Source organism: Gigantopelta aegis, chromosome 12 (genome assembly GCF_016097555.1).
Source record: "Gigantopelta aegis isolate Gae_Host chromosome 12, Gae_host_genome, whole genome shotgun sequence".
Classification (NCBI taxonomy): Eukaryota; Metazoa; Mollusca; class Gastropoda; order Neomphalida; family Peltospiridae; genus Gigantopelta; species Gigantopelta aegis.
Genome location: NC_054710.1, coordinates 22,657,503 through 22,680,002, shown reverse-complemented (window position 1 = coordinate 22,680,002; position 22,500 = coordinate 22,657,503). Strand labels below are relative to the sequence as shown.

The 22,500-nt window shown below is 36.9% G+C and overlaps 1 protein-coding gene across 1 annotated transcript in view; it reads left to right on the top strand.

Moving 5' to 3' along the window:
• Positions 1-22,500, top strand: part of LOC121385897 (cell death abnormality protein 1-like) — a 42,780-nt gene that overhangs the window by 15,145 nt on the left and 5,135 nt on the right. The window contains exons 6-17 of the mRNA XM_041516688.1: positions 171-260; positions 597-722; positions 1,852-1,974; positions 4,730-4,819; positions 5,169-5,294; positions 7,904-7,993; positions 8,332-8,457; positions 10,305-10,427; positions 11,384-11,473; positions 11,819-11,944; positions 13,232-13,321; positions 13,635-13,760. Coding sequence (XP_041372622.1) covers positions 171-260; positions 597-722; positions 1,852-1,974; positions 4,730-4,819; positions 5,169-5,294; positions 7,904-7,993; positions 8,332-8,457; positions 10,305-10,427; positions 11,384-11,473; positions 11,819-11,944; positions 13,232-13,321; positions 13,635-13,760 — 1,326 coding nt within the window. The remainder of the gene's footprint in view (positions 1-170; positions 261-596; positions 723-1,851; positions 1,975-4,729; positions 4,820-5,168; positions 5,295-7,903; positions 7,994-8,331; positions 8,458-10,304; positions 10,428-11,383; positions 11,474-11,818; positions 11,945-13,231; positions 13,322-13,634; positions 13,761-22,500) is intronic.

Here is a 22,500-nt window from a genome sequence, read left to right as displayed (position 1 = left end):
TGTATGTTTGTGCGTGCGTGCGTGCGTGTGTGTGTGTATATGTGTGTGTGTGTGTGTGTGTGTGTGTGTGTGTGTTGGCTGACTTTTATATATTTAAAAAGCACATCTCTAACCGTCAAAATGCTTAACCATAATTATTGTAATAAATGTGTTTTGCTTTACATACTTAGACTGTGCAGATGGATATTGGGGTCAGTCTTGCAAGAAATGTGGAGATTGTAAAGGGTCTTCCTGTAATAAACAGACTGGACGTTGTACATGTATGTATTGGTTATTAATATAATAACACGCTTCGTAGTCAGAATATGCACGTATTGTAGACGATTTACCTATATCAAATCATGTAATTGACATTTTACTAAAACTGAATTAATCACTTTTTGAATAAACCACTGACAGCATTATTTAAATTTTCCGGCTGTTTGTTTGTGTGCGTTGTTTTTTTCGTTGTTTTTCTTTTGGGTGTTGGGGGTGTATTTTATTGTTGGTTGTGTTGGGTGAGTTGTTTGTTGATTAATATTTCGTTTTTATATTCCATTTTATGGTACACAAAATGATGATGGCAGTTAACATTTATAATTTCTGTTTTATTACAGCATGTGCAGATGGCTTTTGGGGTCAGTCTTGCTCTAGCAAATGTGGTAACTGTAAAGGATCTAAATGTGACAAAGCTACTGGAAGTTGCACGTGCAAGTCTGGATGGGCTCCGCCAAAATGTACAGGTTGGTATTCGTTATTGATGTATTGTACAGTACAATATAATGAATACCAGACAGAGATAAATTTTGAGGTACCGCATTAGCATCAGATTGAAACATTCTCACATTTGATCTTAAGACATTTATGAATAAGAAAAAAAGCTGATATTCATTACATATTCTGAATCATATAAAAATCGTAGCATATATTATGTGGTAAACAAATACGTGTGTATTAACATACTGAATTGAATCTATTATCACATTTACCATTTGTACACGTAGTTATATACTAATGTTATCATCAACTGCTAAATATTACTACAATTATACCAACACAATATTATATTAATTGTTATTGATGATCTGTATGCCAAAACCGTTATCGTGAGTAGATACCATCCTAAAAATGATATGGATGTGTTACTATGAGACTGCTAAATATTTAAATTAAAGCTGAAATTGTGACACAACTATTTAATGAACCGAAATAACGTCATTAAGTGTCGCAGAAATCATGTTTTACAATTCATATATTTTCTATCATGTTTATCCCCCCTCCAAAAAAACACAAAAATCCCTGAAACAAAACATCCAATAGTAACACACACGCACACGCGCATGCACGCACACACGTACACACACACGCACACACGCATGCACACACACACACACACCAAGACAAAACGAAAATAATGAAAACAATAATAAACAGACCCCACATCTGACCATGCAATGTTGTGTGTTCTTGCATCTAGTCCAAACATGGGATGGTACATAGAAAATATGCATTGCTTGTAATGGAAAAATGTAGCGAAATCCACTCGTAGACTATTTATCAAAATTACCAAGAGCCAATAGCAGATGATTAAAAATAAATGCGTTCTAGTGGTGTCTTTAACCAAACAAACTTTAACTTTGTTTGTGATTAGTGCGTGTGCGTGTGTGTGTGTGTGTGTGTGTGTGTTAGAGAGAGAGAGAGAGAGAGAGAGAGAGAGAGAGAGAGAGAGAGAGAGAGAGAGAGAGAGAGAGAGAGAGAGAGAGAGAGAGAGTAGCGTTGGCTAACTTCTATACATTTAGAAAACACATTTCTAAACGTCAAAATGCTTAACATTAATTATTGTAATAAACGTGTTTTCCTTTCCATACTTAGTCTGTGCAAATGGATATTGGGGTCAGTCTTGCAAGAAATGTGGAAATTGTAAAGGGTCTTCCTGTGATAAAAATACAGGAAGTTGCCAGTGTGAGACAGGATGGGCTGGACAGACATGTACAGGCATGTATTGGCTACTAATATAATAGCACGTTTCATAATCAGTACATACACGTATTGGAGACGACTTCCCAATATCAGATTATATAATTGACCTTTTAATAAAACTATGGAGAAAAAACCCCTAGAAGTTGTATGTGTTAGACTGGCTGGGCTCCAGTTAGGTATGGTAGCAGCTTTTCATTACTGATATATATATATATATATATATATATATATATATATATATATATATATATATATATATATATATATATATATATAACAAAAAAAGAAGAAACGCTAAAACCACATTGTCGTAACATTTGGGAATTGATTTAATTATTGAATGGTGAGTCCGATAATTACCAAATGTTGCAGGATTGTTCACAATTCACTCTAGTCCATTGTGAGTAAGTGATAGGACACACCACCAAGGTCAAGGTCATCTGGAGTCAATACCGGGTGTGGCCTCCGCGTGTGTTGACAAACTGCCTGGCACCGCCTGCCCATTGAAGCAACCAGAGTACTGATGACGTCCCGGGGGATGGTGGCCCACTCGGCCTGCAAGGCTGCTGCCAGCTCGGGCAGGGTCTGGGGCTGTGGTTTGTCGCTGTCGGAGGCGTCGGTAACAACTCGTCCCATAGATGCTCAATTGGGTTTCAAATCCGGTGATATCGATGGCCAAGGAAGGACATTAATGTTGTTGTTCTGTAGGAAAGCCGTTGTGAGACGTGCTGTGTGAGGCCTGGTGTTGTCATGTTGGAACACTGCGTTGGCGTTGGCCATAACTGGAAAACGATTGTGGCCGGAGGATCTGGTCAATGTAGCCCTGTGCTTTCAGGTTTGGCCCTGCATGTGGACCAGGTTAGTTCTGCCAGTGTGTGAGATGGCTGCCCACACCATGACACTACCCCCGCCGAATCTGTCCACTTCCTGCACGCAGTTTGCCGCATATAACGTTCACCACGACGCCTATACACGCGACATCTTCCATCATGACGTCGGAGCCAGAAATCGGGAATCGTCACTGAACCACACCTGTCTCCATCGCAGTTGAGGCCATTGTCGATGAATTCTGGCACCACTGCAGTCGGAGTCGACGGTGTTGTGGTGTTAAGATGACACCTCGAACTGGACGTCTGGCACGAATCCTACCTCACTTAGGCGGTTCCGTACGGTCTGGTCGGATATCCTGCGCAAACCTGGTATTGCTGCGGCTGTGGAGGTGGCAGTAGTCAATCGTTCCCGAAGGTGGCGTACCCGGATGTAGCGGTCCTGCCCGGGGGTAGTGACCCGTGGTCGACCGGATCTAGGGAGGTCACGTGTTGATCCATGTTGCTGGTAACGGTCCCACAGTCTGGAGATGGTGCTTGGGGACACATGGAATGCCCTGGCAACGGCCGTTCTGGATTCGCCTGCGTCTAGTCGGCCGATGGCATTGTTTCTCTGCGGTTCACTGAGACGTGGCATGTCCTGGATTGTCAACTGTCGGCCAGATACAGAGGCCAGGCAAGCGAACACCCTGCACTTTTATACTGTCGATGTTCATGTTGCACGTGCAGACAACGCACGTGCAGTGGTGACATGGTTTGCACGTGGCTTCGTTTTTGCGAATATTCACATTTTGGAACTTTATTGTACAGTAGCTGCGTTTTATCGAATGTAACCGTGGGAATGTGTTTGGGACATGCAATGACCTTATATTCACAAAGCATGAACCGGTAGGAAACATAAAATCGGAGTTATAACCCATTTGTACCCTTTTGCGTTTCTTTTTTTGAAGAGTATATACTAATATACTAGTGCACATGCATAATGAAATACGCAACACCTACTTTAAAAGTATTTCAGTATGAGAATGCGCTAACATACATTGGTAACATTTTGTAAGAAGAATACCAGAAAGCCTATATCTTGTTCATCACAGAACTCTAGACATGGGTCGGTAATCTCAATTGTTGGGGGGGGGGGTGGGGGGGGGGGGGGGGGGGGGGGGGGGGGGGGGGGGGGGCAATCATCTCCCTCCCATCCCCGATTTGACCCAGTCTAACATGTACAACTTCCAGGTTTCCTCTCTCTCTCTCTCTCTCTCTCTCTCTCTCTCTCTCTCTCTCTCTCTCTCTCTCTCTCTCTCTCTCTCTCTCTCTCTCTCTCTCCTCTCTCTCTCTCTCCCTCTCTCTCCCTCTCTCTATCTATCTATCTCTCTCTAAGAGTATTCTAGTATGAGGATAACCTAGCATACCTCTTTTAACGTTTTATAAGACGAACCTCAGAAAACCTGAATATTGTTCACCACAGAACTCTAAACATGCGTCAGAAATCTCAAAAGTTTTGCAACAATGATCTCCCTCCCATCCCCGATTTGACGTATGTACTAGGTACTGGTGTGTATTTGTTTGTATGTGTGCGTGTTTGTTTGTGTGTGTGTGTGTGCGTTTGTTCGTGTCTGTGTTTGTGTATGTGTATGTGTGTGTTACGTCTTCGTGCGAGAGAGAGAGAGAGAGAGAGAGAGAGAGAGAGAGAGAGAGAGAGAGAGAGAGAGAGAGAGAGAGAGAGAGAGAGAGACACACAGCGAGAGACACACACAGAGAGAGAGAGAGAGAGAGAGAGAGAGAGAGAGAGAGAGAGAGAGAGAGAGAGAGACACAGCGAGAGACACAGAGAGAGAGTTTGAATGTAGCGTTGACTGATTTTTTTTACATTTAGAAAGCAAATCTAATCGTCATGATGCTTAACTTTAATTATTGTAATAAGTATGTTTTGCTTTACATACTTAGACTGTGCAGATGGCTATTGGGGTGAATCTTGCAAGAGATGTGGACAATGTAAAGGGTCATCCTGTAATAAGCAGAATGGACGTTGTACATGTATGTATTGGTCACTAGTATACTAATCATTCATAGTCAGCATATACACGTACTGAAGACGATTTACCAATATCAAATCATGTAACTGACCGTTTACTAAAACGGATTGTGATTTAATCACTTCTTGAATAAACTACTGACACCATTGCTTTAAGTTCTCGGGTGGGTTTTTTGTGGGTTTTTTCTTTTCTTTCTTTCTTTTTCTTTCTTTTTCTTTGGGGTTTGGGGTATTTTATTTTTGCTTGTCTTGGGTGAGTTTTGTTTGATGTTTAATTTTTCATTTTTATGGGCAATTTTTCCTACATAAAATAATGATGGTAGTTGACATTTATATTTTTTTTTATTACAGCATGTGTAGATGGCTTTTGGGGTCAGTCTTGTTCTAAGAAATGTGGTAACTGTAAAGGATCTAAATGTGACAAAGGTACTGGAAGTTGCACGTGCAAGTCTGGATGGGCTCCGCCAAAATGTACAGGTTGGTATTCTTTATTGATGCATTGTACAGTACTATATAATGAATACCCGACACACATACATTTGAATAAGAAAAAAAGAAGCTATTCATTACATATTCTGACTAATATATGCATGCTTATTATATACTATACAAACCGTAGCATATATTATTTGGTAAACAAATGTGTGTGTATTAGTATACTGAATTGAATCTCTTATCACATTTACCATTTGTATAGATAGTTATATACTAATGGTATCGCCAAGTCCTAAATATTACTACAATTATACCAACACAATGTTATGTAAATTGATATTAATAATTAATGTTTATTTATGATCTGTATGCCAAAACTGTTATCGTGATGAAAATCTTTGTCTGCACTTATATTTGACATATAATTTCCCTTCTATATTACAATTTTTTGATCCATAGGAAATATCAAATTGTTCTATGTAGATACCAACTTGAAAAGATATGGTAGTGTTACTATGAGACTGCAAAGTCTGTCAAATTAAAGCTGAAATTGTGACGCAACTATTTAATAAACCCGAATGACGTCACTAATTGTCACAGCAATCATGTTTTACAATTCATATATTTTCTTTAATGTTTACTTTCTCCCTCCCCCCCCCCTTTCCCCCCCCCCCCCCCCCCCCCCCGCAAGAAAAAAAGAAAAAAAAAGAAAAAACCCCACAAAAATCGTGAAAGAAAACTCCAACAGTCACACACAGACACACACACACATACACACACACGCACACACGCACACACACACACACACACACACACACATACCAAGACAAAAATAAAGTATTAGAGAGAGAGTAGCGTTGGCTAACTTCTATACATTTAGAAAACACATTTGTAACCGTCAAAATGCTTTACATTAATTTATGTAATAATGGTGTTTTGCTGTTCATACTCAGTCTGTGAAAATGGATATTGGGGTCAGTCTTGCAAGAAATCTGGGAATTGTAAAGGGTCTTCATGTGATAAAAAAGACTGGAAGTTGCCAATGTCATACAGGATGGAATCCACCGACATGTGCATGCATGTATTGGCTACTAATATAATAACACGTTTCGTAATCAATATATACACGCATTGGAGACGACTTAACAATATCAAATGATGTAATTGACCTTTTAATACAACTATGAAAAAACCCATGGAAGTTGTACGTGTTAGACTGGTTGGGCTCCAATTATATATGCAGGTAGCTTTTCATTACTGATATAGTGTACATGCATAATGAAACACCCAACACCTCCTTCAAGAGTATTCTAATATGAGAATGCGCTATCATACATTTGGTAACGTCTTGTAAGATGAACACCAGAAAGCCTAAATATCGTTCATCGCAGAACTCTAAGCATGCACTGATCTCCCTCCCATCACCGATTTGACGTATGTAATAGATGCTGCTGCTGGTGTGTGTGTGTGTGTGTGTGTGTGTGTGTGTGTGTGTGTGTGTGTGTGTGTGTGTGTGTGTGTTGTGTGTGTGTTTATGTGCGCGTTCACAAGTGTGTGATTATGTGCGATTGCGTCTGTCCATGCCCGTTTGTTTGCTTGTGTATGTTTTTTTGTGCGTACGTGTCTGTTATTGATTATTCCTGACGGTCGGCTTGTTTGGCTATATCTCAATCATAATAAGTACATGCACGTATTGGAGACGACTTACCAATATCAAATTATGTAACTGACCTTTTAATAAAACTACGAAAAAAAAATATGGAAGTTGTACGTGTTAAACTGGTTGGGCTCAAATTATATGTGCAGGTAGCTTTTCATTACTGATATAGTGTACATGCATAACGAAACACGCAACACATACTTCAAGAGTATTCTAGTATGAGAATGCGCTAACATACATTTGGTAACGTTTTGTAAGAGGAACACCAGAAAGCCTAAATATCGTTCATCGCAGAACTCTAAACATACGTCGGTAATCTCAATAGTTGGGAGGCACTGATCTCCCTACCATCACCGATTTGACGTATGTAATAGATACTGCTGGTGTGTGTGCGTGTGTCTTTGTGTGCGTGTGTGTGTCTTTGTGTGTGTGAGCTATGTGTGTGTTATGTGTGCGTTCACAAGTGTGATTATGTGCGATTGCGTCTGTTCATGCCCGATTGTTTGCTTCTGTATGTTTTTGAGTGCGTACGTGTCTGTTTGTGATTATTCCCGCCGGTCGGCCCGTTTGGCTATATGTCAATCCAGCCAGTGCACCACAACTGGTATTTCAAAGTCCATGGCATGTGCTATGCTCTCTGTGGGATGGTACATAGAACATATCAATTACTTCCAATGAGAAAATGTATCGGGTTTCCTGGCATAGACTATTTGTCAAAATGACCAACATCCAATAGCCAATGATTAAAAATCAATGCTTTCTAGTGGTGTCTTTAACCAAACAAACTTTAAATTTGTTATTATGTGTATGTCATTAATAGTGTGTGTGTGTGTGTGTGTGCGCGCGCGTGCGCGCGCGCGTGTGTGTGTGTGTGTGTGTGTGTGTGTTTGTAGTGTTGGCTGACTTTTATAGATTTAGAAAGCACATCTCTAACCGTCAAAATGCTTAACCCTAATTATTGTAATAAATGTTTTTTGCTTTACATACTTAGACTGTGCAGATGGATATTGGGGTCAGTCGTGCAAGAAATGTGGAGATTGTAAAGGGTCGTCCTGTAATAAACAGACTGGACGTTGTACATGTATGTATTGGTTACTAATACAATAACACGCTTCATAGTCAGAATATACACGTATTGCAGACGATTTACCTATATAATCATGTAATTAACCTTTTACTAAAACTGAGTTAATCACTTCTTGAATAAACCACTGACAGCATTATTTTAAGTTTCCCGTTGTTTGTTTGTGTGTGTGTGTTTTTTTCTTACTTTCTTTTCTTTTGGGTGTTGTGGGTGTATTTTATTGTTGCTTGTGTCTGGTGAGTTGTTTGGGGTTTAATGTTTAATTTTTATATTCCACTTTATGGTACACAAAACGATGATGGTAGTTATAATTTATAATTTTTGGTTTACTACAGCATGTGCAGATGGCTTTTGGGGACAGTCTTGCTCTAGCAAATGTGGTAACTGTAAAGGATCTAAATGTGACGAAGGTACTGGAAGATGCACGTGCAAGTCTGGATGGGCTCCGCCAAAATGTACAGGTTGTTATTCGTTATTGGTGCATTGTACAGTGCTGTATAATGTACACCCAACACACATTAATTCTGAGATACCGCATTAGCATCAGATTGAAGTATTCTCACGTTTGATATTAACCCGTATCAGGCTGCATTGGTTTTAAAAAGTTTCAAGAATTTGACCTCAACAATGACATCACGTGATCAGCTGTCGAAAATGGCGCGAATGTCCTTTTGGGTACCAGATGTTGTCAGGTGTTTCATATAACTACCTTTGAGTAATATTTTGAAGTGAAGCTACAGTGTTCTTGTAATTCTAGTGATATAGCAGTGTATAATACAGTTCTTTGTAGCATGTGGGTAGGCCTACACTAAGGAATAAAAACGGCAACATCATAGATTAAAAACAAACGCATCTTTTTTTTTCTTTTCTTTTTTTAATTTCCAGTAAACATTGATTCTCACCTGTCAGTTGTCTATATCTTTGAGGATTTTATCCACCTATTATCCATTTACGGTTTCATATGTAAAAAAAACCCATACGACCCTATGATAACGGTTCTATGTGACGTCATAATACTTTACCTATAACGTGTATACACGTCTGCAGGACTCTACGGGTTAAGACATTTATGGATAAGAGGTGCTATTCATCACATATTCTGATTCATATATACCTAGTTATTATATACTATACAAATCGTAGCCAGTATTATGTGGTAAACAAATACATGTGTATTAACATACTGAATTGAATCTCTTATCACATTTACCATTTACACACGTAGTTATATACCAATGTTATCATGAACTGCTAAATATTACTACAATTATACCAACACAATAATTATTATGTTATTTTTTTTATTTATGATCTGTATGCCAAAACCGTTATCCTGGTTAAAATAGTTGTCTGCACTTATATCTGAGATATAATTTCCGTTCTATATTACAATTTTTGATCCATAGCAGATATCCATTTTTTTTTTATGTAGATACCAACCAAGAAAGATATGGTTGTGTTACTATGAGACTGCAAAATGTGTCAAATTAAAGCTGACATTGTGACACAACTATTTAGTAAACCCGAATAACGTCATTAAGTTTCACAGAAATCATGTTTTACAATTCATATATTTTCTTTAATGTTTTATCCCCCCCCCCCCCCCCCTCCCTCCCAAAAAAGAGAGAAAAACACCAAAAAACCCCACCCTGAAACAAAACACCCAACACTAGCACACACACACGTGCACACACACACGTGCACACAGAAACACACGCGCGCGCACACACACACACACACACGGACACGCACACACACCAAGACAAAAATAAAGTATGAAAAACAATAATAAACAAACCCCACATCTGACCATGCAATGTTGTGTGTTCTAGCATCTAGTCCCACCATGGGATGGTACATAGAAGATATACATTGCTTGTAATGGAAAAAAATGTAGCAGAATCCACTCGTAGACTATTGATCAAAATTACCAACAGCCAATAGCAGATGATTAAAAATAAATGCGTTCTAGTGGTGTCTTTAACCAAACAAACTTTAACTTTGTTTGTGATTAGTCCGTGTTGTGTGTGTTAGATACTTTGATATTGTGTATTACTGCGTGTGTGTGTATGTATGTATGTATGTGTGTGTGTGTGTGTGTGTGTGTGTGTGTCTGGTGTTAGAGAGAGAGAGAGAGAGAGAGAGAGAGAGAGAGAGAGAGAGAGAGAGAGAGAGAGAGAGAGAGAGAGAGAGAGAGAGAGAGAGAGAGAGTAGCGTTGGCTAACTTCTATTTAGAAAACACATTTCTAGTTGTCAAAATGCTTTACATTAATTAATGGAATAATTGTGTTTTGCTTTTCATACTTAGCCTGTGCAAATGGATATTGGGGTCAGTCTTGCAAGAAATGTGGACATTGTAAAGGGTCTTCTTGTGATAAAAAGACTGGAAGTTGCCAGTGTGAGACAGGATGGGCTGGAAAGACATGTACAGGCATGTATTGGCTACTAATATAATAACACGTTTCATAATCAGTACATACACGTATAAGACGTACACAATAACAAATTACGTATGACCTGGAGATAAACTACGCTAACATACATTTGTACGTAACGTTTTGGGCTTTATATGTGCAGGAGGAACACCAGAAAGCCTAAATATCGTTTTCATCGCAGAACACGCAAACATACTTCAAGAGTAATCTCAGTATAGAATGTGCTTACATTTGGTAACGTTTTGTAGGAGGAACACCACAAAGTGTAAAAACGGTTCATCGCAGAACTCTCAACATACCCCGGTAATCTCAATAGTTGTGGGGCACTGATCTCCCTCCCATCACCGATTTGACGTATGTAATAGATACTGCTGGTGTGTGTGTTTGTGTGCGTATGTGTGTGTGTGTGTGTGTGTGTGTTATGTGTGCGTTCACAAGTGTGTGGTTATGTGCGATTGCGTCTGTTCATGCCCATTTGTTTGCTTGTGTATGTTTTTGTGTGCGTACGTGTCTGTTTGTGATTATTCCCGCCGGTCGGCCCGTTTGGCTATATCTCAATCCAGCCAATGCACCACGACTGGTATTTCAAAGTCCATGGTATGTGCTATCCTCTCTGTGGGATGGTACATAGAACATTACAATTACTTCTAATGGGGAAATGTAGCAGGTTTCCTGTCGTAGACTACTTGTCAAAATGATCAACATCCAATAGCCGATGATTCAAATATCAATGTCCTCTAGTGGTGTCTTTAACCAAACAAACTTTAACTTTGTTATTATGTATATGTGATGTATAGTGTGTGTGTGTGTGTGTGTGTGTGTGTGTGTGTGTGTGTGTGTGTGTGTGTGTGTGTGTGTGACAGACTGTTATACATTTAGAAAGCACATCTCTAACCGTCAAAATGCTTAACGTTAATTATTGTAATAAATTTGTTTTGCTTTACATACTTAGACTGTGCAGATGGATATTGGGGTCAGTCTTGCAAGAAATGTGGACAGTGTAAAGGGTCTTCCTGTAATAAACAGAATGGACATTGTACATGTATGTATTGGTTACTAATATAATAGCACGCTTCATTGTCAGAATATAAACGTATTTTAGACGAGTTACCAATATCAAATCATGCAATTGACCTTTTATTAAAACCGAGTTAATCACGTCTTGAATAAACCACTGACAGCATTATTTTAAGTGTCCCGTTGTTTGTTTGTGTGTGTGTGTTTTTTTCTTTCTTTCTTTCTTTTTCTTTTGGGTGTTGGGTGTGCATTTTATTGTTGCTTGTGTTGAGTGAGTTGTTTGGGGTTTAATGTATCATTTTTAAATTCCATTTTATCGTACACAAAATGATGATGGTAGTTAATATTTTTAATTTTTGTTTTATTACAGCATGTGCAGATGGCTTTTGGGGTCAGTCTTGCTCTAGCAAATGTGGTAACTGTAAAGGATCTAAATGTGACAAAGCTACTGGAAGATGCACGTGCAAGTCTGGATGGGCTCCGCCAAAATGTACAGGTTAGTATTCGTTATTGGTGCATTGTACACTACTATATAATGCATACCCAAGACACATTAATTTTGAGATACCGCATTAGCATCAGACTGAAGTATTCTCACGTTTGATCTTAAGACATTTCTGAATAAGACGAAAGATGCTATTCATCACATATTCTGAATCATATATACATGGTTATTATATACTATACAAATCGTAGCATGTATTACGTGGGAAACAAATACGTGTGTATTAACATGATTTACGATGTGTACACGTAGTTGTATACCAATGTTTTCATCAACTGCTAAATATTACTACAATTATACCATCACAATGTTATGTTAATTTTTATTAATGATCTGTATGCCAAAACCATTATCGTGATGAAAATCGTTGTCTGCACTTATATTTGAGATACAAATTTCCCTTCTATATTACATTTTTTTATCCATAGCAAATATCCAATTTTTGTATGTAGATACGAACCTAAACAGATATGGTTGTGTTACTATGAGACTGCAAAATGCGTCAAATTAAAACTGATATTGTGACACAACTATTTAATAAACCCTAATGACGTCATTAAGTGTCACAGAAATCATGTTTTACAATTCATATATTTTCTTTAATGTTTATACCCCCCCCACCCCAAACAAAAAAGAGAGAAAATCACAAAAAAAAACCTGAAACAAAACACCCAACAGCAACACACACACACAACACACACACACACACACACGCGCGCACGCACACACACACACCCACGCACACACAAAACACACCAAGACAAAACGAAAGTATGAAAAATAATATTAAACAAACCCCACATCTGACCATGCAATGTTGTGTGTTCTAGCATCTAGTCCAACCATGGTATGGAACATATAAGATAATCATTGCTTGTAATGGAAAAATGTATCGGAATCCACTCGTAGACTATGTATCAAAATTACCAACATCCAATAGCCGATGATTAAAAATCAATGCGTTCTAGTGGAGTCATTAACCAAACAAACTTTAACTTTGTTTGTGATTATTGCATGTGTGTGTGTGTGTGTGTGTGTGTGTGTGTGTGTGTGTGTGTGTGTGTGTGTGTGTGTGTGTGTGTGTGTGTGAGAGAGAGAGAGAGAGAGAGAGAGAGAGAGAGAGAGAGAGAGAGAGAGAGAGAGAGAGAGAGAGAGAGAGAGAGAGAGAGAGAGAGAGTAGCCTTGGCTGACTTTTATAGATTTAGAAAGCAAATCTCTAACCGTCAAAATGCTTAACATTAATTATTGTTATAAATGTGTTTTACTTTACATACTTAGACTGTGCAGATGGATATTGGGGTCAATCTTGCAAGAGTTGTGGAGATTGTAAAGGGTCTTCCTGTAATAAACAGACTGGACGTTGTACATGTATGTATTGGTTACTAATATAATAACACGCTTTATAGTCAAAATATACACGGTATTGCAATTGACCTTTTACTAAAACTTAGTTTATTACTTCTTGAATAAACCACTTACAGCATTAATTTAAGTTTCTGGTTGTTTGTTTGTGTGTGTTTTTTTTTCTTTCTTTCTTTTTCTTTTGGGTGTTGGGTGTGTATTTTATTGTTCCTTGTGTTGGCTGCGCTGTTTGGGGTTTAATGTTTCATTTTTATATTCCATTTTATTGTACACAAAATGATGATGGTAGTTATCATTTAAAAAATTTGGTTTATTACAGCCTGTGCAGATGGCTTTTGGGGTCAGTCTTGCTCTAGCAAATGTGGTAACTGTAAAGGATCTAAATGTGACGAAGGTACTGGAAGATGCACGTGCAAGTCTGGATGGGCTCCGCCAAAATGTACAGGTTGGTATTCATTATTGGTGCATTGTACAGTACTATATAATGTATACCCAACACACATTAATTTTGAGATACCACATTAGCATCAGATTGAAGTATTCTCACGTTTGATATTAACTCGTATCAGTCTGCATTGTTTTTAAAAAAATTCAAGAATTTGACCTATCATATATTTTTAATGATATCTCTTTTAATTTGTGGCATATTAAAACAAAAATATACACGCACATTCTGTAATGGACTGGCTACTTCACTACAATATTTTAAAATAAATTATTTTATTTATGTTACAATGGCAACAAGTACAAAGTTCAAAATATTTGTTCTCTGACACTAGTTAATAAAAACGTTTTTTTTTTTTAATTAACTAAGTTCTTGTAATATAAGACTATGTGTTTATTTATTAACTATGTTGATGATTTTAATGGATTTCCCCCCCAGAAAACACCTTTGTTTGATAAAAAAAAATTGCAAGAAATACTCAGTACTTTCAGTTTTGTTTCATCATAATTTTCGGGATTAACTACAGTTTTAAAAGTGTTACTGTTGCTACATTTTTGTTAATTATTCTTCAAATTACACATACTTAAGAATATTAAATGTCCTTTAAAATAATATAATTCTTGTAATTTTAATCATCTGTTACCATGGTAACCACTGCAAATTGGGTAACTGCCCAAAAAGTGAAATTGAAGCAGGTTTACTTTTACCAAAATCATTGAATAATGTTATTATAATCCTCTGTCTGTTAAACAGACCCTTATAGAAGAAGAATGCATCTGATTAATATTAAGGTCCAGAGGTCAAAGGTCATGTACATAGTTAATAATGAAAACAGTAGTTTCCATTGGATTAAATACTAACTCATTTAAGAAATTTGTTTTGTTTCTGTGAGACCACCCTCGCAATAAAATATAGAATATCAAGTGTCTACGTTTTGATATCGTGGTTATTTAGCAAGGTTTATACAACAGTGTAACAGACGAGCTTCAGTGAGCCTGTTACACTGATATATCAAAACGTAGTAACCTGATATATTTTGTTTATCATGCAACCTCTTTCAAGTTATATTTTTGTAATATGTTTCGGTCAAAAGCGGTATAGAAACGCATCCCACGATTCCCCCTCTCCTTGTGAGCGTTACGTAAGCAGGCGTGGCGGAGACAGGGCTCTAGTACCCCCCCCCCCCCACCCCACACCCCCAACCACAATAAATATTAATCAAAGATAATATATTGTAGTAAATCTGAAGGCAAAGATTAATTGTATTTGTAGAATGCACGAAATTGTATTTCAGGCCATCTAGTTTTCAAACGATTACCGGAGAGTATACCCCCGAACCCCCTAAACAATTATTTCCACCATGGATCTGTCGTAAACGTGTAGCCTATGTGGCGACAGCGGGTTTCCTCTAAACAAAAGTGTCAGAATGACCATATCGAGGGGTTAGTCCCAGAACCACTTATCTCCTTTCCACTTCAATCTGAGGAAACTGCACTGAAAACTTTGGAATGCACTTAAAAATCGGAAACTTAACTTTTGCTAAACATTTTGCTTTTAGATGCTAGCAGCTATTTGTTTTAGTATAAAACTTAAATGTTTTGTCTGCTAATAATAATAGATCATGGTGTCATTAGATGAAGAAATATTTAATTTATTCTGGAGCCTGGAACTTGAATACAAACAGCTCCAACAAGCATGCCAGAGCAAGCTATTTTATAAACAGTGTTTCTTACAGCGCAGCATGTGACAAATTGTGTGAAATCTCAAGTGAAGAATAATGTTATCTTGCAGTGAGTCCACATGGCATACTGTAAACTTTCAATTTCGCAGCAGCTCTGAAACACCTAATTGGGCCTGTGTTGTTAATACTTTGAAAATGTACTGGAGGCAGGAAGTAATTGTAAACAATAACAAATTATCTCTGGGTGGCAGACACTGGCAAGGATCATGGGTGTTTCCAGCTGTGTGCACAGTAACCTTATCCTACACTGAGATGGTGAATCAGGTTACCTGGTATTGTAGCAGGTTGCTAGAAACATTTAAAAACTTTAGAAAAACAATTTGTTAAGCAAAGCAAAGCCTGAAAACATTAATTAGTACATGAAATGTAAGCTATCATATCAGTTTTAACAGATATATTTATTACATTAATTATTACATGAAATCTAAGCTATCATACCAGTTATAACAGATATATTTATTACATTAATAATTACATGAAATGTAAGCTATCATACCAGTTATAACAGATATATTTATTACACTAATTAAACACGAACTGTAAGCTATCAGAGTAAACTGCACCATATCTGTAGTGTTGAGGTACTGACTGAATTAATACTGTTAATTCAATAGTTAAGATAAGTTAGTACGTTTAATGATTTTTGATACACAGTAATTTAACGATTCAAAATGAATACAGGGCCAGTAACTATATTCGGCATTTTGTCCTTAAAAGTTTCCATTCGTTGTAAAGTGTCTACGTTTTAACATGTTCTAAAACAAATGCTCTTTAACTTAATGATTTAAACAGCAATTTAAAGAGAATAAAATGACAAATATATTTACAATCAATGTGTACAGATTTCTAGCAGAATACGCATTTTCGTAGGTTTTACAAAAATGCACAAAAAAACTCATTGTGTGCAAGATGTTTGCATGTAACGTGGGTCAGATATTACTGAAACAATGTTTACAAGTTATCTGTGATTAACACTGGTCCTTAATTCATTTTGTTGAGTATATTTTAAATATGCAAGTAATACTACTAAAGATAACTGTGTTGAAACCAAAATCTATTGATTGATATACTTTAAATTGCACAGATATGCACTGGTGTATCCGGGTAGCCAGAGATTGGGTACAAGAGGACCTTTCCTTCTCCAATATACCTTTTTTTTCTTCACAATACCAACTTTTATAATGCATGTCGCCCCATAACATGTGTAAAAGCAGTGCCCTCTATCCCCACTCCACTCCCAGTATAAAATCCTGGCTACCCTAATATATATGCGCCGTTAATGTTTATTGACTAGCTGGATATTGGCATGGATGGGAAAGAAATATTTAATGGCACGCAAGCACATATTTTTATATGTCCTCTCTGTGAGATATTTAGACACTTGGCCTATAAAATGGAAAAGGATAATTGCCACCAGCATAGTGGCTGCTCCAAGAAAACAGCTACTAGGTATCATTTGTAGACACTTCCTCACTGACAGGAAAGTACATACCACAATCTTTAGTTTAATGTACCAGTCCTGGGCACTGTTTGAAGTAAGACAAAAAACCGATGGGTCCACCAAGGGCAATCAATCATATATCCACTGAACTATGCTGACATGGGTGATATACTGTATGCGTGTACAGGAATGAACTACTCTACTAGTCTTATTATATATAAATTGCAAATACATTGCGGTAACTGTAGATAAAAAAATAAGACACATTTTCAGGTATAGTTTCATGTTCTGATTGTCAGTGTTTTGAAACATTTTAATTTGTTCATTGAATAAAGATTGTTGATTAAAATGTTTAATAAATTGATATTATAATAATGATAACAGTGAATGCGATTAAGTAGAATGAGATCAGGCGTAAAAAAATATCTAAATGCAGTTTAATGCATTCATCGTCAGCATTGATCTGGTGCGTGATTAAGTGTAATGTTTGTCTGATGCACTCGTACAATGATAACCATGTACACACACATATTTTATTTAAACACACTATAGCAGTAACCACTTTGTTATAATGACCAGAGATCCCCTATCATTGGGACATCTGAAATGTTACAATTATTCCAGTTAGTGTAGTAATATCTAGATATTTTAGCCCAGAAAATATGAATGTGCATTTCAACTACTACAATGAACAACATTTATTAGTACTATGCATATTTATGTTATGTCATTTACATAAAGGGGTCGCTTCTTCTAACCAATTAGTTATAATATGAACGGACTCTAATTTAAAGAAAAATGCTTGACCTTTATCTACTAATTCATTTTCAACTATGTGTCAAATATTATATAATGTCTATAAAATATACAATGACTAGAAAAGTTACAATCCTGTGATGATGCCTTCGAAATAATATAAACTAATTTCCCTCTATGCTAAGTAAATTAAAATATTTTATTGTGTATGGTCATAAAACATTTATCATCTTTGGGCCAGCATTCTTATTTTCATTTTTTTTTAAATATAATATTCACATTGTCTACGCAATACAGACATAGCTAGTTCATAATTTTTAACTAAGGTTGTTGCGTATGGGAGCCATATTTAAAAAAAAAAAAAGAAAGAAAGAAAGAAAACAATTTTATATTTAATGACACAATCAACACAACTACAGGTATGTGGTGCCAGACATGTGGTTAATGACCACAAGTATATTTTAGAGAGGAAACTATGGGCAACTATTATTGTTTTTTATTAGCACCAAGGGATCTTTAATACATGCATCATTCCACAGGCAGGATAGTACATAGCATGGTCTGTAACACCAGTTGCGAAGCACTGGCTGGAATGAGAAATAGTCCAACGATTCCACTAACAGGGATCGATCCTAGACTGACTGCACATCAGGCCAGCACTTTACTACTGGGCTACATTCTGCCCCCGGCAAATTAATTTAGTTATATTATTTTTTTCTCTAATACACATAGTAACTATTCAAACTAAAATAAAGGAAAATAACTTTCCTTTGTAACTAGTTTCTCTATGTCTCTGTTCAGTTAATATTTTCTCATCTGCGTGTTTCTTCTGTAGAGATAAATGAACTCTGCAATCACTTCTAATTAAGCTATTTATATAACGACATTTATTCAGCAACTAGTTAACAACACACACATTTTACCACATTCCAGATGTTTAAGCACTACACACTTCCAGCACCCCCCCCCCCCCCTTGTCTGCAGCCCATCTCAGATTATCACCAACGGACAGATCATCGTGTAGCGTAAACAATTAATTCTAGATACCTGCTATTTCTTTGTAAGCCAAAACATCCAGCCAGAGATAGTTTAAATAAAACACCATCGCTGGATGTAAACACTAAGAGCTAGCATGTGTCATTAGCGTGTCATACGGTCTGGCACCTAGGATTCAATCTCCTCAGAAAGTTCACAGCCCACCACAATCCAGTGTTGTAAGCTAACGTGTTATGTCTGTCAGCTATGGGTGGTACTACAAAAGTCTAGAGAGACAGAATAAGGTAGTGCTGAAAACATGGTTTTGGCTTTTTGTGGAAATGGACATACAAGATAATTGGTCTGGGTTCTGATGTATAAAAGCACAAATAAATGATTGATTTGAATGAGATATTGTGAAATGATAGTACACATTTCCATGATGCTGACAAGGTAATTAACTAATTTTTGTATAATTCACCATATAATGGGTTCTGACACTAACCCCTCGATATGTTTGACGTCCAATAGCCGATGATAATATACAAAATCAATGTGCTCTAGTGGCGTCGTTAAATAAAACAAACTTCTTTTTTTCGATCTGGCAGCCCCCCCCCCCCCCCCCCCCCCCCCCCCCCCCCCCCCCCAACGTCTCCTTGATTCCGCCGTCCCTGGTAAAATTTGTTGAATGGCCCCGTTATTCAATCGTAAATAATAAAGTAACATCACTGGTCGGTAAATGTACATTTTTTACCGGATCGAGTCACCTCCAGCCCTCCCCTTATTGATATTGATATTGATATTGATATTGATATGTAGTTCCCCTACATATCAATAAGCAGAGGGCTGGAGGTGACTCGAGCTACCAATTTAATGGTTGCTGAGCAAAACTATTAACCGTGTACAAGCACACACGTGCTGTTCGACACCTGACCTTACATAATGAGCACGGACATTACTTAAAAAATAGGAAGTTGCACATTTTAATTAGTGTTTTCACTTAATTTACAACTACTGTAATAACTACTTTTAAATTACAAAGACGTTATCAAAACAGTTTGTTTTTTAAAAGAAATAATAATAATATGACGGAAAAAAAGAGTCGGAAACATGCATACCTTTTGGAAAAATAAGATCGTCTGCTTAAACTCGCATAGAAAATATGACACTGATTGTGTAGTGGAAGATGCCAAATGATATGTGTTAACGAAAATGGTTAAATCAAAACAAAAAGTTGTATTCTTCTACCAAAAATATATTATACCGGACAATGTAGGGCTATTACTAAACACTACGATACAACAGACTGTATCGAAACAGGATACACCTAATTTGCATATCTAGGTCAGACGTCTTTGTCACGTAATTCTCCATTTAACTGTCGGCCCGAAACCATGGAAACCAAATTGTTTCTATGTCAGTTTTATTATAATGTAGTGTTCATCATAAAAATAATTTATCTTGGGTGTGAAATATTATTTTGACCGCCTTTATAAAATCGAAACTACTTCTATCAGCGATATCAATGTGATGGATTCATTTGAAGAATATAAAAAGAAAACGAACAGAAAATGTTTTCCCATGTTACGGGATTATTTCCAAAAATCTTTATTCTGTTTTCAAATCTCTTTCAATCTTTATTAAAATATAATAATGAAACTTCAAGCAGCGGCGTGTATTTCAATCAGTGGCGTAACCGGGGGTGGGGGTGGGGGCATCCCCCCCCCCCCCAATCCCGGCATATTTAGGTGTGATCAGTGGCGTACTCGATAACATTGTTTACTTGGCTGCAAAGTGCCTGCCCCCCACCCCCCCCGCTACAAAATCCTGCCTACGGCAATGTTTTCGAGGTAGAAACCCCTCCGTATTCAAGAAAATTTTATCTCTCCCTCCCCACCCACAATATATTTTCCGAAGCATGATCCCTAAAAACTGCACTTGTCAGAGTAAGAACACCCCGCTCCCCTCCTTGTTAAACTGCCTGTATACAAGCATAACCACATCTACTGGACTAATGCAAATGCAGCGCCTTGCCGCTCCATAATTATATGTGTGACATGCCATGTTCGGATTTGTGATTAGTTCCTACAATTGAGGACGTTTAAAGCAATCCCCTCTGCGGTCCTATCAGCCTCCCCGAACTTTTGAGAATACATAACCTACTGGTAGTTTGGTTTAATGTAAGAGTTATATGATGGGGGTTGGGGAGAGAAACAGTATTGAGAGTAAATGTAGTTCACCTTTATTAGTACAAACAAAACAATTATTATTATTATTTATTTTTGTTTAGGCAATTCATCATTCTGAATAGTGATATAGGACTGTAAGACGCATGCAAAATTACACTGCATTACCCTACCAGAGAGTTTAGTGAATGTTTGTTTATGAAGTATAACCATAATAAATTAATGAATTAATAATGCATGTACATCCAGACAAAAACAAAAAAATAATACAAAGAAAGAAAGAAGAAAAACCCCAATAGAAAAAGAAAACAACACAGCACTGATATTCGTTGATAGACTGGCGCTACTGACATCTTTCGTGATAAAAGGAAGTGGTACTTGTGCTGTCAAATGATCCATTTTTGTAATAAATAACAACTGTTTTATAACATCTGGTATAACATCAACAAATCATTTTTTTTTAAATCGATTGGGAAAGGGGAAACGAGGTCAACAATGACATCACGTGATCAGCTGTCGAAAATGGCGCGAACGTCCTTTTGGGTACCAGACGTCGTCAGTTCGTGTTATAATAAAACGTGTTTCATAGAAACTACCGAGAGGTTTTTAGTGGGGGATTTTGAAATGTTTGAAAAAAACTCTACAACTGTTCTTGTGTAATTGTCAGGTGATATAGCAATGTATATTACAGTTCGTTGTAGCATGTGGGTAGGCCTACACTAAGAAATGAAAACGGCAACATCATAGAATAAAAACAAACCCATCTTTATTATTATTATTTTTTTTTTTTTTTAATTTCCAATGAACATCGATTCTCACCTGCCAGTTGTCTATATCTTTCAGGATTTTATGCACCTATTATCCATTTACAGTTTCATATGTAAACAAAATTAAAACAGTCAAACCATAGGGACCCTATGACAACGGTTCTATGTGACGTCATAATAATTTACCTATAACGTGTATACACGTCTGCAACACTCTACGGGTTAAGACATTTATGAATAAGAGAAAAATATGCTATTCATCACATATTCTGAATCATATATACATGGTTATTATATACTATAACAAATCGTAGCATGTATTACGTGGTAAACAAATACGTGTGTATTAACATACTGAATTGAATCGTTTATCACATTTACCATTTGCACACGTATTTATATACCAGTGTTATCATCAACTGCTAAATATTACTACAATTATACCAACACAATATTATGTTAATTTGTATTTATGATCTGTATGCCAAAACTGTTATCGTGATGAAAATAGTTGTCTGCACTTATATTTTAGATATAATTTCCCTTCTATATTACAATTTTTGATCCATAGCAAATAACCATTTTTTTATGTAGATAGCAACCAAAAAAGATATGGTTGTGTTACTATGAGACTGCAAAATGTGTCAAATTAAAGCTGAAATTGTGACACAACTATTTAATAAACATGAATGACGTCATTAAGTGTCACATAAATCATGTTTTACAATTCATATATTTTCTTTAATGTTTATCCCTGCCCTCCCCCCCCCCCCCCCCCCCCTCCAAAAAAAGAGGAGAGAACCATTTTAAAAAACCTGAAAGAAAACACCAAAAGTAACACACACACACACCAAAACCCACACACACACACAAC